Source organism: Pleurodeles waltl, chromosome 5 (genome assembly GCF_031143425.1).
Source record: "Pleurodeles waltl isolate 20211129_DDA chromosome 5, aPleWal1.hap1.20221129, whole genome shotgun sequence".
NCBI classification, from domain to species: Eukaryota; Metazoa; Chordata; class Amphibia; order Caudata; family Salamandridae; genus Pleurodeles; species Pleurodeles waltl.
Window position 1 is genome coordinate 1,867,544,184 of NC_090444.1, and position 14,366 is coordinate 1,867,558,549.

At 51.2% G+C, this 14,366-nt stretch overlaps 1 protein-coding gene across 2 annotated transcripts in view; it reads right to left on the reverse strand.

The window, feature by feature from the left end:
* LOC138296905 (phosphofurin acidic cluster sorting protein 2-like) overlaps nucleotides 1-14,366 on the reverse strand; it is a 617,149-nt gene that overhangs the window by 52,173 nt on the left and 550,610 nt on the right. For both annotated transcript variants that reach the window (XM_069236419.1, XM_069236418.1), the window contains exon 22: nucleotides 3,925-4,148. In XM_069236419.1, the coding sequence (XP_069092520.1) occupies nucleotides 3,925-4,148 (224 nt within the window). The remainder of the gene's footprint in view (nucleotides 1-3,924; nucleotides 4,149-14,366) is intronic.

The following is a 14,366-nucleotide window of genomic DNA, read 5'->3' on the forward strand; positions in this document are numbered from 1 at the left end:
TACATAAAGGATGAGACTGGTGCAGGGCAGTATGTGAAGGATGAGACTGGTGGAGGGCAGTATGTGAGGGATGAGACTGGTGCAGGTCAGTACGTGGGGGATGAGACTGGTGGAAGTCAGTATGTGAAGGATGAGACTGGTGCAGGTCAGTACGTGGGGGATGAGACTGGTGCAGGGCAGTATGAGAAGGATGAGACTGGTGGAGGGCAGTATGTGAAGGATGAGACTGGTGGAGGGCAGCATGTGAGGGATGACACTGGTGGAGGACAGTATGTGAGGGATGAGACTGATGGACGTCAGTATGTGAAGGATGAGACTGGGGAGGGCAGTACATGAGGGGTGACACTGGTGGAGGGCAGTATGTGAGAGAGGAGACTGGTGGACGTCAGTATGTGAAGGATGAGACTGGTGGAGGGCAGTATGTGAAGGATGAGACTGGTGGAGGTCAGTACATGAGGGATGAGACTGGTGGAGGTCATTACATGAGGGATGAGACTGGTGGAGGGCAGTACATGAGGGATGAGACTGGTGGAGGGCAGTACATAAAGGATGAGACTGGTGCAGGGCAGTATGTGAAGGATGAGACTGGTGGAGGGCAGTATGTGAGGGATGAGACTGGTGCAGGTCAGTACGTGGGGGATGAGACTTGTGGAAGTCAGTATGTGAAGGATGAGACTGGTGCAGGTCAGTACGTGGGGGATGAGACTGGTGCAGGGCAGTATGAGAAGGATGAGACTGGTGGAGGGCAGTATGTGAAGGATGAGACTGGTGGAGGGCAGCATGTGAGGGATGACACTGGTGGAGGACAGTATGTGAGGGATGAGACTGATGGACGTCAGTATGTGAAGGATGAGACTGGAGAGGGCAGTACATGAGGGGTGACACTGGTGGAGGGCAGTATGTGAGAGAGGAGACTGGTGGACGTCAGTATGTGAAGGATGAGACTGGTGGAGGGCAGTATGTGAAGGATGAGACTGGTGGAGGGCAGTATGTGAAGGATGAGACTAGTGGAGGTCAGTATGTGAAGGATGAGACTGGAGGTCAGTATGTGAAGGATGAGACTGGTGGAGGACAGTATGTGAGGGATGAGACTGATGGACATCAGTATGTGAAGGATGAGACTGGTGGAGGACAGTATGTGAGGGATGAGACTGGTGGAGGTCAGTATGTGAGGGATGAGACTGGTGGAGGGCAGTATGTGAGGGATGAGACTGATGGACGTCAGTATGTGAAGGATGAGACTGGGGGAGGGCAGTACATGAGGGATGAGACTGGTGGAGGGCAGTACATGAGGGATGAGACTGGTGGAGGGCAGTACATGAGGGATGAGACTGGTGGAGGGCAGTACATAAAGGATGAGACTGGTGCAGGGCAGTATGTGAAGGATGAGACTGGTGGAGGTCAGTATGTGAAGGATGAGACTGGTGCAGGTCAGTATGTGAAGGATGAGACTGGTGGAGGGCAGTATGTGAAGGATGAGACTGGTGGAGGGCAGTATGTGAAGGATGAGACTAGTGGAGGTCAGTATGTGAAGGATGAGACTGGAGGTCAGTATGTGAAGGATGAGACTGGTGGAGGACAGTATGTGAGGGATGAGACTGATGGACGTCAGTATGTGAAGGATGAGACTGGTGGAGGACAGTATGTGAGGGATGAGACTGGTGGAGGTCAGTATGTGAGGGATGAGACTGGTGGAGGGCAGTATGTGAGGGATGAGACTGATGGACGTCAGTATGTGAAGGATGAGACTGGTGGAGGTCAGTACATGAGGGATGAGACTGGTGGAGGGCAGTACATGAGGGATGAGACTGGTGGAGGGCAGTACATGAGGGATGAGACTGGTGGAGGGCAGTACATAAAGGATGAGACTGGTGCAGGGCAGTATGTGAAGGATGAGACTGGTGGAGGGCAGTATGTGAGGGATGAGACTGGTGCAGGTCAGTACGTGGGGGATGAGACTGGTGGAAGTCAGTATGTGAAGGATGAGACTGGTGCAGGTCAGTACGTGGGGGATGAGACTGGTGCAGGGCAGTATGAGAAGGATGAGACTGGTGGAGGGCAGTATGTGAAGGATGAGACTGGTGGAGGGCAGCATGTGAGGGATGACACTGGTGGAGGACAGTATGTGAGGGATGAGACTGATGGACGTCAGAATGTGAAGGATGAGACTGGGGAGGGCAGTACATGAGGGGTGACACTGGTGGAGGGCAGTATGTGAGAGAGGAGACTGGTGGACGTCAGTATGTGAAGGATGAGACTGGTGGAGGGCAGTATGTGAAGGATGAGACTGGAGGTCAGTACGTGGGGGATGAGACTGGTGCAGGTCAGTATGAGAAGGATGAGACTGGTGGAGGGCAGTATGTGAAGGATGAGACTGGTGGAGGTCAGTTTGTGAAGGATGAGACTGGTGGAGGTCAGTATGTGAAGGATGAGACTGGTGGAGGGCAGTATCTGAAGGATGAGACTAGTGGAGGTCGGTATGTGAAGGATGAGACTGGAGGTCAGTATGTGAAGGATGAGACTGGGGGAGGGCAGTACATGAGGGGTGACACTGGTGGAGGGCAGTATGTGAGAGAGGAGACTGGTGGACGTCAGTATGTGAAGGATGAGACTGGTGGAGGGCAGTATGTGAAGGATGAGACTGGTGGAGAGCAGTATGTGAAGGATGAGACTGGTGGGGGTCAGTATGTGAAGGATGAGACTGGTGGAGGTCAGTATGTGAAGGATGAGACTGGTGGAGGGCAGTATGTGAAGGATGAGACTAGTGGAGGTCGGTATGTGAAGGATGAGACTGGAGGTCAGTATGTGAAGGATGAGACTGGTGGAGGGCAGTACGTGAGGGGTGACACTGTTGGAGGGCAGTATGTGAGAGAGGAGACTGGTGGACGTCAGTATGTGAAGGATGAGACTGGTGGAGGTCAGTATGTGAAGGATGAGACTGGTGGAGGGCAGTATCTGAAGGATGAGACTGGTGCAGGTCAGTATGTGAAGGATGAGACTGGTGGAGGTCAGTATGTGAAGGATGAGACTGGTGGAGGTCAGTATGTGAAGGATGAGACTGGTGCAGGTCAGTATGTGAAGGATGAGACTGGTGGAGGGCAGTATGTGAAGGATGAGACTGGTGGAGGGCAGTATGTGAAGGATGAGACTAGTGGAGGTCAGTATGTGAAGGATGAGACTGGAGGTCAGTATGTGAAGGATGAGACTGGTGGAGGGCAGTATGTGAAGGATGAGACTGGTGGAGGGCAGTTTGTGAAGGATGAGACTGGTGGACGTCAGTATGTGAAGGATGAGACTGGTGGAGGTCAGTATGTGACGGATGAGACTGGTGGAGGTCAGTACGTGGGGGATGAGACTGGTGGAGGTCAGTATGTGAAGGATGAGACTGGAGGAGGGCAGTATGTGAGGGACAATACTTGTGGAAGTTATTCTTACTCACACTGAATGTGTGGAACAGATGAAGCACTGTGTATGCTGAGAGTGTCACAGTTGGCACTGGTTAGCGATGCACCATGCATCAGTCCCACTATTCTGAACAGTGTCCAATCCACTAAGAGGCAATACGTCAACTACCAAGTTCAGAGGCAAGTTCTAGGAGCTGTTGTGAAAGCTTCTTTGGATCCCCAGGGGGATGTTGGTCACTCATAGAGCCCCAAAGAATATTTGCACAACTAATTTGGGCTTCAGAAGTCTGAGAAAACGTCTGCATTTGAATGCCACTGCACAATTACTTCCTAGGAACCATTGGTTGTTTTGTCTGGTAAATCAAAAACAGAATAACCAATAAGGTGTTTGTTGTAGATTTCAAGCTAAGTGGACCTAAAGAATGGAAATGTAAAGAGGCAAGAGTCCAGGGCACTACATTCACCTTCAAACCATCTGCAAAGACTTCCCAAGCTTCAACACTCAGCCGCTGCCTCTTACCTTTCTTATTCTTCTCCTTGGTGACCACGGTCATGGCCATTGTGGGCGGGGGAGTCAGCTCGCCACTAGCTGGGATGCGGCTGACCTGCAGTGAGCGGAAGTTACTTTTCAGAGTATTCTTCAGTCCAGTTTCCCTTTTCTCCCCATCCTTCTTCTTCTCCAGACCTTGCGTAATCCAGTAATCGACTTGTAGGCCCATCAACTCGCCTCCACAACCAGGAGAACTGAAAGAGTGGAGAGGCCAGGATCTGCATTAAACTGTGATGCTGTGCACAGCACTCTGCCCTTCTAACCAAAGCCAGCTTTTCAACTAAATTCTCGTGAATTTGTTTAGTTTGCCAAGAAAGGTAGACATCTGGCCCCAAAAAATAGGTAATTCCCCTCTTCAAATCTTGCCCAGATGTCCACAGGTACACACTGAAATATCATCTAGAACAACAATGGCTCAAAACACCAACACATTTCACCAAATGAACGACAAAGACTGTCATGTACAAAAACTCAAACAAAGCAACAAAAGCAAGTGATCAACACATCTGATAGAGACTTCTAGTTGCAGATTTCTTACCTCAGAATTTCCCCCAGGCATCAGTCTGGATCTGGAGATTTTTCAGGAGCTGTATCCTTGCATGCCTTTAGGTGGTGTTGATGAGCTCCAAATCAGTCGTTGGCGTCATGTGCGCCGAATAAGATGTTGTGGATGCTAAATAGGCAACTCTGGCGCGCTGACGTCAGTTCTTTTTTTTCCGCGACACACATCGCTGATCCAAAGAAAGAGCTACTCCATCAGTCACTTTCTGACTTGTTTTTTTTTTACTTTTTGTCGAAGCTTTTTTAGTATTTCTACTCCTGGTGCATCGATGGATGTCTTCTTGTAAAAACCAGTTTCAAGCCCTGTGGGTCATTGGGTGATGTCCGTGACAGATCCACACCTCATCTGTCTTTGGTGTTTGGAGCATGACTACCACCCGAAGTCATGCTCCGAGTGCCGCGCCATCGATCTGAAGGCTTTGAGGGAGCGATCCGTAAAGCAGATGGCGGCTCGGCACTCAACTACGCTTAAGTCTCTATCTTGGTTGAGAAGGAGAGGTGGCCCTCTTTATCCTTCCACTGCAAGTCCTTAAAACAATCGGGTAAGTTGAGGCACAAGAAGATGTTGAAGAAGACCAAGGATTCTTCGACTTCACTTCATCCGTTGGCTGACAAGATGAGGGAACTGAAGTGTATACAGTTGTGCAAGTGCTGCCACAGGCCCCGGAAGAGGCCCAGGCTGTACTTTCCCAATCAGTCGTTGATGGAAGAGACGCAGCAAAGTTCACAATTCGACTCGCGGCCGACTCGCTAGGCATAGCGGTTCCTTCGACAGTGGCCTTAAGGAGCCATGCCTGGTTGAGGACGTTTTTTGCTTTTTAGGGGATGTCAATTCCAACCTTATTGACATGCCCTTTGATGGCACTCGTCTCATCAGAGAGAAAGCACACTCTGCACCCGAGCGCTTCAAGGACTCTCGTGCTATGGTCAGGTCCTTGGGCCTCGCGGCTGTTCCTTGACCCCCTCAGTCTTCTTTTCATCCTTTTGTGGCTACAGAAAGGGCACCCCACCACATCCGTTTTCCCCCAGCCCCGCGCTGCACATGCTGCCCAGCCTCTGCATGGTAGGGGACATCATTGTGGATCAGGGAGCTGGAGGTCCGGCCAGTCCACCCTCCCCTTCCCCCTACCCTTTGCAGCTGCCTCCGAACCTTCCTAGACTGACTCTCCCACAGCAGGGACCAGTCGGAGGTAGGATTCACCATTACCTGCCCTGCTGGCAACCCATCACGTCAGACAGGTGGGTTTTGCAGATAGTCTAAAGGGGCTACTCTCTCCCCCTCGAGACTACTCCTCCATCCATGCCACCATCCTACAATTAAATGATGGAGGATCACTTGGCACTTCTCCGCGAAGAAGTTACAACTCTCTTGGCTAAGGAAGCCGTAGAGAGGGACCCTGTGCCAGAAGTAGGTTGTGGTTGTTAATCCTATTACTTTCTGGTGGCCGAAAAGGACAGGGGCCTCTGCCCTATCCTCGACCTCGTGTCCCTCAATCTCTTCCTCAGGAAGGAGAAGTTCAAAATGCTCACCCTGGTTCTTTCTGCCCTGGACTCCGGAGAGTGGATGGTAGCATTGGACTTCCAGGATGCCCACTTCCATACGCCCGTCTTGCGTGCCCACAGACACTACTTGCGATTCATGGAAGGTCACGAACACTTTCAATTTACAATGCTGCCCTTTGGCCTGTGTCGCTCGAGTGTTCGCCAATGATCGTGGTCGCAGCTCGTCTGCGCAGATCAGAGGTTTCCTGTCTTCCCCTCGCTCGACGACTGGCTGTTGAAGGTGGGCTCGCCCCAGGCTGTCTCCCACTTCCAGACGACGGCGGACCTCCTGCACTTGCTGGCGTTCACTACCAACGTACCGAAGTCACCCCTGACTCCCGTTCAGACGCTCCCTTTCATTGGAGCTCTTCTGGACACAGTGCAGTTTCGGGCTTATCCTTCTGTGCGGCTAGTCCGGGATACTTAGGCTATGATACTGATGTTTCAACCTCTACCAGGATTTCGGTGAGAATGAATCTGAGGCTGCTGGGCCTCATGGCCTCCTGCATCCTGCTGGTGACACATGCCAGACGGCATATGCGGGCTCTGCAGAGGGACCTGAAGTTCTAGGGGGCCCAGCATCAGGGGAATCTTTTGGACATGGTCCAGATCCCTGAGGGAACTGCATGAGATCTGAAGTGGTGGTAAATGAATCATGACTGGACCCGTCACTAACCAGATCTCACAGTAGTGACACATGCATCTCTCCTGGGATGGGGCAGTCATCTGGGTGAGGGGGAGATCAGAAGCAATTGTTCTTGGGCAGAGTCCGGGCTCCACATCAACCTCTTGGAACTCCGGGCGATCAGGCTAGCATTAAAAGCATTTATTCCCTCTCTCAAGTGGAAGGTAGTGCAGATGTTCACAGATAAGACTACCGCCATGTGGTACTGAAACAAGCAGGGCGGGTTGAGTCATGGACCCTTTGTCAAGAGACTCTGCGCCTCTGGATGTGGCTGGAACAACAGGGCATTTCCCTGATGGTTCAACATCTGGCGGACTCTCAACACCAAAGCGGACAAACTCAGCTGTCAATCACGAATGAAGTCTCCATCCGGAGGCATCGCAAGGTATCTCTCAGCAGTGGGGAGAGTCTTGGTAAGATATGATCGCCTCTGCAGAGAACGCACAATGTCAGCAGTATTGCACGTTGGAGTTTCCAAAATGGTACTTGCCCAGCAACGCTTTTCGTCGAGTGGAACTCCGGCCTTCGGTACACCTTCTCTCCCACCCATACCACTTCTGCCCAGAGTTCTCAAGAAGACCAAGAATGACGGGACCCAAGTGGGGTCCGGACTGGGTGTAGGAGGCTGGCTCAGTAAATTCTATACCAAAGTAAGGTATAGTGTGCACAGAGTCCAGGGGTTCCCCAGGTGCTTAACAGAGGCTTAAATAGATAGTACTAACCCTCTCTTTTGTGGTCGAGTGGTTGAGCAGTTAGGCTTATCAGAGGGTAGTGCAAAGCAGTTGTTAAACACAAACAGTCAAGAAATGAGACTCACACTTAATGATGAACTCCAGGCCAATGGTTATGTATCAAAAAATATACTTTGTTACTTTATTTCCAGGACCAAAATAATCTTTTTGCAGGTAAGTATAGTTTTAAGAATGTATCACTTTTATGTATCAAAGGTACTTTGTTTAGAGTTTGCAGGTATAACAGTTTACAGGTGAGTAATACTTTTCAGTTTCAAAAGTAGAAACAGCACAATTTCTCATAGAATGCAATGCAGTCCTAGGTGAGGAAAAGTAACACAATCGGCAGTTGAGTACTCAGCCTTCGGGGGTTAATGTGTCCACAGGGCAAAGTTTAGGAAGACACCAAGGGTGCACCACCAGCAACACAGTCCCGGCCGGGTGCAGAAGTCAAAGTTGGTGTCGGGCGCCCAATGGAATCCTATGGCGACTGGGGGCACTTAGAAAGAAAGTTTGCAGGTAAATACCCGCGACTTCAGGGCAGAGACCTGGGCGGATTAGATCACCACTGGGGGTCATAGGTCAGCACCAAAAACACACCCGCTGCGGCCGGGTGCAGGATGCACACATAGCGTCAGGTGCCCAATACTTTTCAATGAGGGAACCTCGGGGTCACAAAGATGCTGCACGTGTGGTCCAGAAAGTCGACTGAAGAAAACCAACTTCTGGACAGGTAAGTAGAGAGCTCACTGGACGTTGCTGGACCATCGATTGAATTCCCCAAGGCCAGGGGGCTTTAGGCATCGGGAAATCTTCACCGGAGCCGGTCGTGGTCAGGTGGGGTCCTCTAGATTTAGGTTACAGGTGTTTTCGTGTTGGTCAAGAGGGGTCAACCCAGGGAGGACTCGAGGTCAGAATCCTCTGGGGACCTTCTCTGGACTGGCAGGCCACCTGAACAAGGGCCAGGTGCATCGGGTGCAGAGTGGGCAGGACTCGCGGAGCCGGGGCGGTTCTGGAGTCCTGCTTGGCGGTTTCTTTGTGGACAGGGCCGCTGTCCTCAGGAGACTGTGGTCCTTGGGTAGGCAGGCAATCCTCTGGGGGTTTGTAGAGATTGCTGGTCCTGCAGAATGCGTCACCTTTTTGTAGCAGGAGTCTTGAAGCTGCAGATAGGCCGGTAGGGCTGGGGCCAAGTCAGTTGTCATCTGGAGTCTTCTCTGCTGGTGTGGCTCTTCAGTCCTTCTTCTTTTTGTCAGGTCACCTGGAATCTGAAGAGAAAGGTTCAAGGGTGCCCTTAAATACTAGATTTAGGGGCGTTACAGGGGTTAAAGGGCAGTAGGCAATGGCTACTGTCGCTGAGGGTGGCTACACCCTTCGTGTGCCCACTCCCTTTGGGGAAGGGGACACATTCCTAACCCTATTGGCTGATATCGTCCAAAGAAAGATGGAAGATTCTGCCAGGACGGGTTCACCTCAGCTCTGGGCACCTTAGGGGTGGTCCTAGCTGGGATGGCCACACCTCCTGGTGTTTACTAATTATTCTGCCACCAAAAGTGGCGTTGGTCCGTGGGGTGGGCATCTCCACTAGCTGAAATGCCCTAGGACAGTGTAACAGGAGGCAGGAGCCTTTGAGGCTCACCGCCAAGTGTTGCAGTTCTTCCAAAGGGGAGGTATGAAGCACCCCATGGGGTCAGAAACTTGTCTGTAAGTGGCAGGCTGACACAGACTGGTCAGCCTTACACTGGTGGGTTGTGTGAAATACAGGGGGCATCTCTAAGATGCCCTCTATGGGCATTTTTCAATAAATCAAACACTGGCATCAGTGTGGGTTTATTGTGCTGAGACGTTTGATACCAAACTTCCCAGCCTTCAGTGCAGCCATCATGGAGCTGTGGAGTTCATAATGACAGACTCTCAGCCCACGCACTCAATAAGGCCACACTGCACTTACAATGTCTAAAAATGGGCTTAGATACTGTAGGGACATATTGTCCATGCAGCTATGCCCACACCTATGGTAGCGCACCCTGTCATAGGGCTGTAAGGCCTGCTAGAGAGATGTCTTAGCTATGCCACAGTGTAAGGAAATGCCTCCTTGGCATGGTTACCCCCTGACTTTTTGCCTTTGCTGATGCCAAGTTATGATTTGAAAGTGTGCTGAGGCCTGCTAACCAGGCCCCAGCACCAGTGTTCTTTCCCTAAACTGTACCTTTGTTTCCACAACTGGCACACCCTGGCATCCAGGTAAGTCCCTTGTAACTAGTACCCCTGGTACAAAGGGCCCTGATGCCAGGGAAAGTCTTTAAGGGCTGCAGCATGTCTTATGCCACCCTGGGGACCCCTCACTCAGCACAGACACACTGCTTGCCAGCTGGTGTGTGCTAGTGGGGATAAAATGACTAAGTCGACATGGCACTCCCCTCAGGGTGCCATGCCAACCTCACACTGCCTATAGGTATAGATAAGTCAATGACTAAGTCGACATGGCACTCCCCTCAGGGTGCCATGCCAACCTCACACTGCCTATAGGTATAGATAAGTCACCCCTCTAGCAGGCCTTACAGCCCTAAGGCAGGGTGCACTATACCATAGGTGAGGGCATAAGTGCATGAGCACTATGCCCCTACAGTGTCTAAGCAAAACCTTAGACATTGTAAGTGCAGGGTAGCCATAAGAGTATATGGTCTGGGAGTCTGTCATGCACGAACTCCACAGCACCATAATGGCTACACTGAAAACTGGGAAGTTTGGTATCAAACTTCTCAGCACAATAAATGCACACTGATGCCAGTGTACATTTTATTGTAACATACACCCCAGAGGGCATCTTAGAGATGCCCCCTGAAACCTTAACCGACTACCAGTGTGGGCTGACTAGTTTTAGCAGCCTGCCACACACCAGACATGTTGCTGGCCACATGGGGAGAGTGCCTTTGTCACTCTGTGGCTAGTAACAAAGCCTGTACTGGGAGGAGGTGCTTCTCACGTCCCCCTGCAGGAACTGTAACACCTGGCGGTGAGCCTCAAAGGCTCACCCCCTTTGTTACAGCACCCCAGGGCACTCCAGGTAGTGGAGTTGCCCGCCCCCTCCGGCCACGGACCAACTTTTGGCGGCAAGGCCGGAGGAGATAATGAGAAAAACAAGGAGGAGTCGCTGGCCAGTCAGGACAGCCCCTAAGGTGCCCTGAGCTGAGGTGACTCTGACTTTTAGAAATCCTCCATCTTGCAGATGGAGGATTCCCCCAATAGGGATAGGGATGTGCCCCCCTCCCCTCAGGGAGGAGGCTCAAAGAGGGTGTAGCCACCCTAGGGCAAGTAGCCATTGGCTACTAACCCCCCAGACCTAAACACACCCCTAAATCGAGTATTTAGAGGCTCCCAGAACACAGCAAGATAGATTCCTGCAACCTAAGATGAAGAAGGACTGCTGAGCTGAAAAACCTGCAGAGAAGACGGAGACACCAACTGCTTTGGCCCCAGCTCTACCGGCCTGTCTCCCCCCTTCAAAAGAACTGCTCCAGCGACGCGTTCCACAGGGTCCAGCAACCTCTGAAGCCTCAGAGGACTACCCTGCATCTAAAAGGACCAAGAACTCCCGAGGACAGCGGCTCTGCTCCAAGGAAGAAGCATCTTTGCAACAAAGAAGCAACTTTGAAAGAACACACGTTTCCCGCCGGAAGCGTGAGACTTTGCACTCTGCACCCGACGCCCCCGGCTCGACTTGTGGAGAAACGACGCTACAGAGAGGACTCCCCAGCGACTGCGAGCCCGTGAGTAGCCAGAGTTGACCCCCCTGAGCCCCCACAGCGACGCCTGCAGAGGGAATCCCGAGGCTCCCCCTGACCGCGACTGCTGGCTTCAAAGACCCGACGCCTGGTAAGGACACTGCACCCGCAGCCCCCAGGACCTGAAGGATCCGACCTCCAGTGCAGGAGCGACCCCCAGGTGGCCCTCTCCCTTGCCCAGGTGGTGGCTACCCCGAGGAGCCCCCCCTTGCCTGCCTGCATCGCTGAAGAGACCCCTTGGTCTCCCATTGAAACCTATTGCAAACCCGACGCCTGTTTGCACTCTGCACCAGGCTGCCCCCGTGCCGCTGAGGGTGTACTTTTTGTGCTGACTTGTGTCCCCCCCCGGTGCCCTACAAAACTCCCCTGGTCTGCTCTCCGAAGACGCGGGTACTTACCTGCTGGCAGACTGGAACCGGGGCACCCCCTTCTCCATTGAAGCCTATGCGTTTTGGGCACCACTTTGACCTCTGCACCTGACCGGCCCTGAGCTGCTGGTGTGGTAACTTTGGGGTTGCCCTGAACCCCCAACGGTGGACTACCTTGGACCCAACTTTGAACCCTGTAGGTGGTTTACTTACCTGCAAGACTATCAAACACTTACCTCCCCCAGGAACTGTTGAAAATTGCACTGTCTAGTTTTAAAATAGCTTATTGCCATTTGTGTGAAAACTGTATATGCTATTTTGCTAATTCAAAGTTCCTAAAGTTCCTAAGTGAAATACCTTTCATTTAAAGTATTGTTTGTAAATCTTGAACCTGTGGTTCTTAAAATAAACTAAGAAAATATATTTTTCTATACAAAAACCTATTGGCCTGGAATTGTCTTTGAGTGTGTGTTCCTCATTTATTGCCTGTGTGTGTACAACAAATGCTTAACACTACCCTCTGATAAGCCTGCTGCTCAACCACACTACCACAAAATAGAGCATTAGAATTATCTCTTTTTACCACTATCTTACCTCTAAGGGGAACCCTTGGACTCTGTGCATGCTATTTCTCACTTTGAAATAGTACATACAGAGCCAACTTCCTACACACAGGCAGTGGTTTGTGGTCATGGCACACAGAGAGGGGTGCCATGTGGACTTTACCTTTTGCTCCCCACCAACACGCATCATCTGCAAAGGCAGTGTGTATGTGCTTGGTGAGGGGTCCCTTAGGGTAGCGCAATACATGCTGCAGCCCTTAGAGACACTCCTTGGCCACAGAGCCCTTGGTTCCATGGGTACCTTTTACAAGGGACTTAGCTGTGTGGCAGGGGTGTGCCAATTGTTGAAGCAATGCTACAGTTCAAGGAAAGAGCACTGGTGCTGGGGCCTGGTTAGCAGGATCCCAGCACGCACGCAGTCAAGTTAGCATCAGATGTCAGACAAAAAGTGTGTGTTTGTGGGTGTGTGTGGGGGGGAATAACCATGCCAAAAGGGGCACTTTTCTACACTGGGCAAGAAGGATCTGGTATCCCAAGGTATTGCGCATGGCCATCGATCCTCTGATTAAACTTCCCCTATGGCAGGATGTTCTATCGCTGCACCAGGGGAGGGTTCTCCACCCGGACTTGTGCAGTCTTCACCTTCTTGCGTGGAGATTGAATGGCGACAGTTGACAGCTTCTGACCTTCCATCCAAAGTCTGTAACGTAATCTTAGCAGCCTGGTGTCCCTCCACGAAACTGGTATTTGCCTGTTGTCTGAAGAAATTTGTGGCATGTTGCACAGACAAGTCTGTTGACCCCCTCCCCCCTTTCTGTCCCTCTCTCTGAGGTTCTGTTGTTTATACTTTCTTTGGCCGAGCAGGACTCTGCTCTGGGGACTCTCGAAGGTTATTTGTTGGTAATCACTGCTTTTTTACATGGCACGTTCAACCTTCTTTGTTTAAATCTCCTGTTGTACGTGGGTTCCTTAAAAGTCTTACTCATGTTTCCTCCGCTCCCATCCATTGTGCCCCAATAGGACTCGAATTTGGTTTTGACATTTCTGATGTGCGCTCCTTTAGAGCCTATCCACAACTGTCCTCTCACTTAGAAAACAGCCTTCCTTGTGACCATTACATCTACCCGCAGGATGAGTGAGTAGCAGGGATTGTCATCTCAGCCGCCCTTCCTTTCTATCTATCCTGACCATGTGGTGCTTCGCACTCTGGCCTCCTTTCTTCCGAAGGTGGTTACACCCTTCCATGTAGGACAATCCATCACCTTGCCTACTTTTTACACACCTCCACATCCTTCTAAGGAAGAGATACTCCACCGCCTGGACCCAAAAAAGTGCGTTGGCATTTTACCTTGATTGTACCAAAGAGTTCTGGGTAGATGATCAACTCTATTTGTTATGTGGGTGCGAAGAAAGGTCGGGCAGTGCAGAAAAAAAAGAGAACTGTCTCCAGAAGGGTTGTATTCTGCATTAAAATGTGCTATGCACGGGACAAAAAGCAACCCCTAGAAGGTTTGCGTACTCATTATACCAGAGCGACAGCTGCAACCACTGTGTTAGTAAGCGGAGCTCCAGTCCTGGAGATCTGTCAGGTGGCAGCGTGGGCATCTCTGCTCTCGTTCACAAAACACTACTGGCTGGACAGTCAGGTCCGTGTGGCTGGGCACTTTGCCCGTTCAGTCCTGCACGACTTCCTAGTATGATTTTGGTTCGCAGACCCAACTCCTGGGATGGTGTTGCTTGGGTATCTATTCTAAGGGAAGGAATCTGCAACTATAAGTACCTATCAGATTAACAAGTTACTTACCTTTGGTAACGTCTTATCTGGTAGAGAGATGTTCTAGTTGCAGATTCCTTACCGACCCAGCCGTCCTCCCCGCTCTGCAAACTGATTTCTAGGGACAGGGACTTTGCTTTTTTAGGGCCCTAGTTTTGATGCACCAGTGGTCAGTGTTCTTCATGGCTCCACGCTTTTGCACTGGAAAGTTGTGAAAAGAAAATGACATCAGCTGGTGCCTATATAGGACATGCGTCATCATATCCGGTGCACACGGCGCAGGCGACTCGTGCAGAGCCAATCAATGCCACTTAATAGCGCCCAGGGCTACTGCTCGAGAAAAATCTCCGGATCCAGACTGAGGCCTGGGGGGAAAATCTAAGGTAAGGATCTGCAACTAGATATT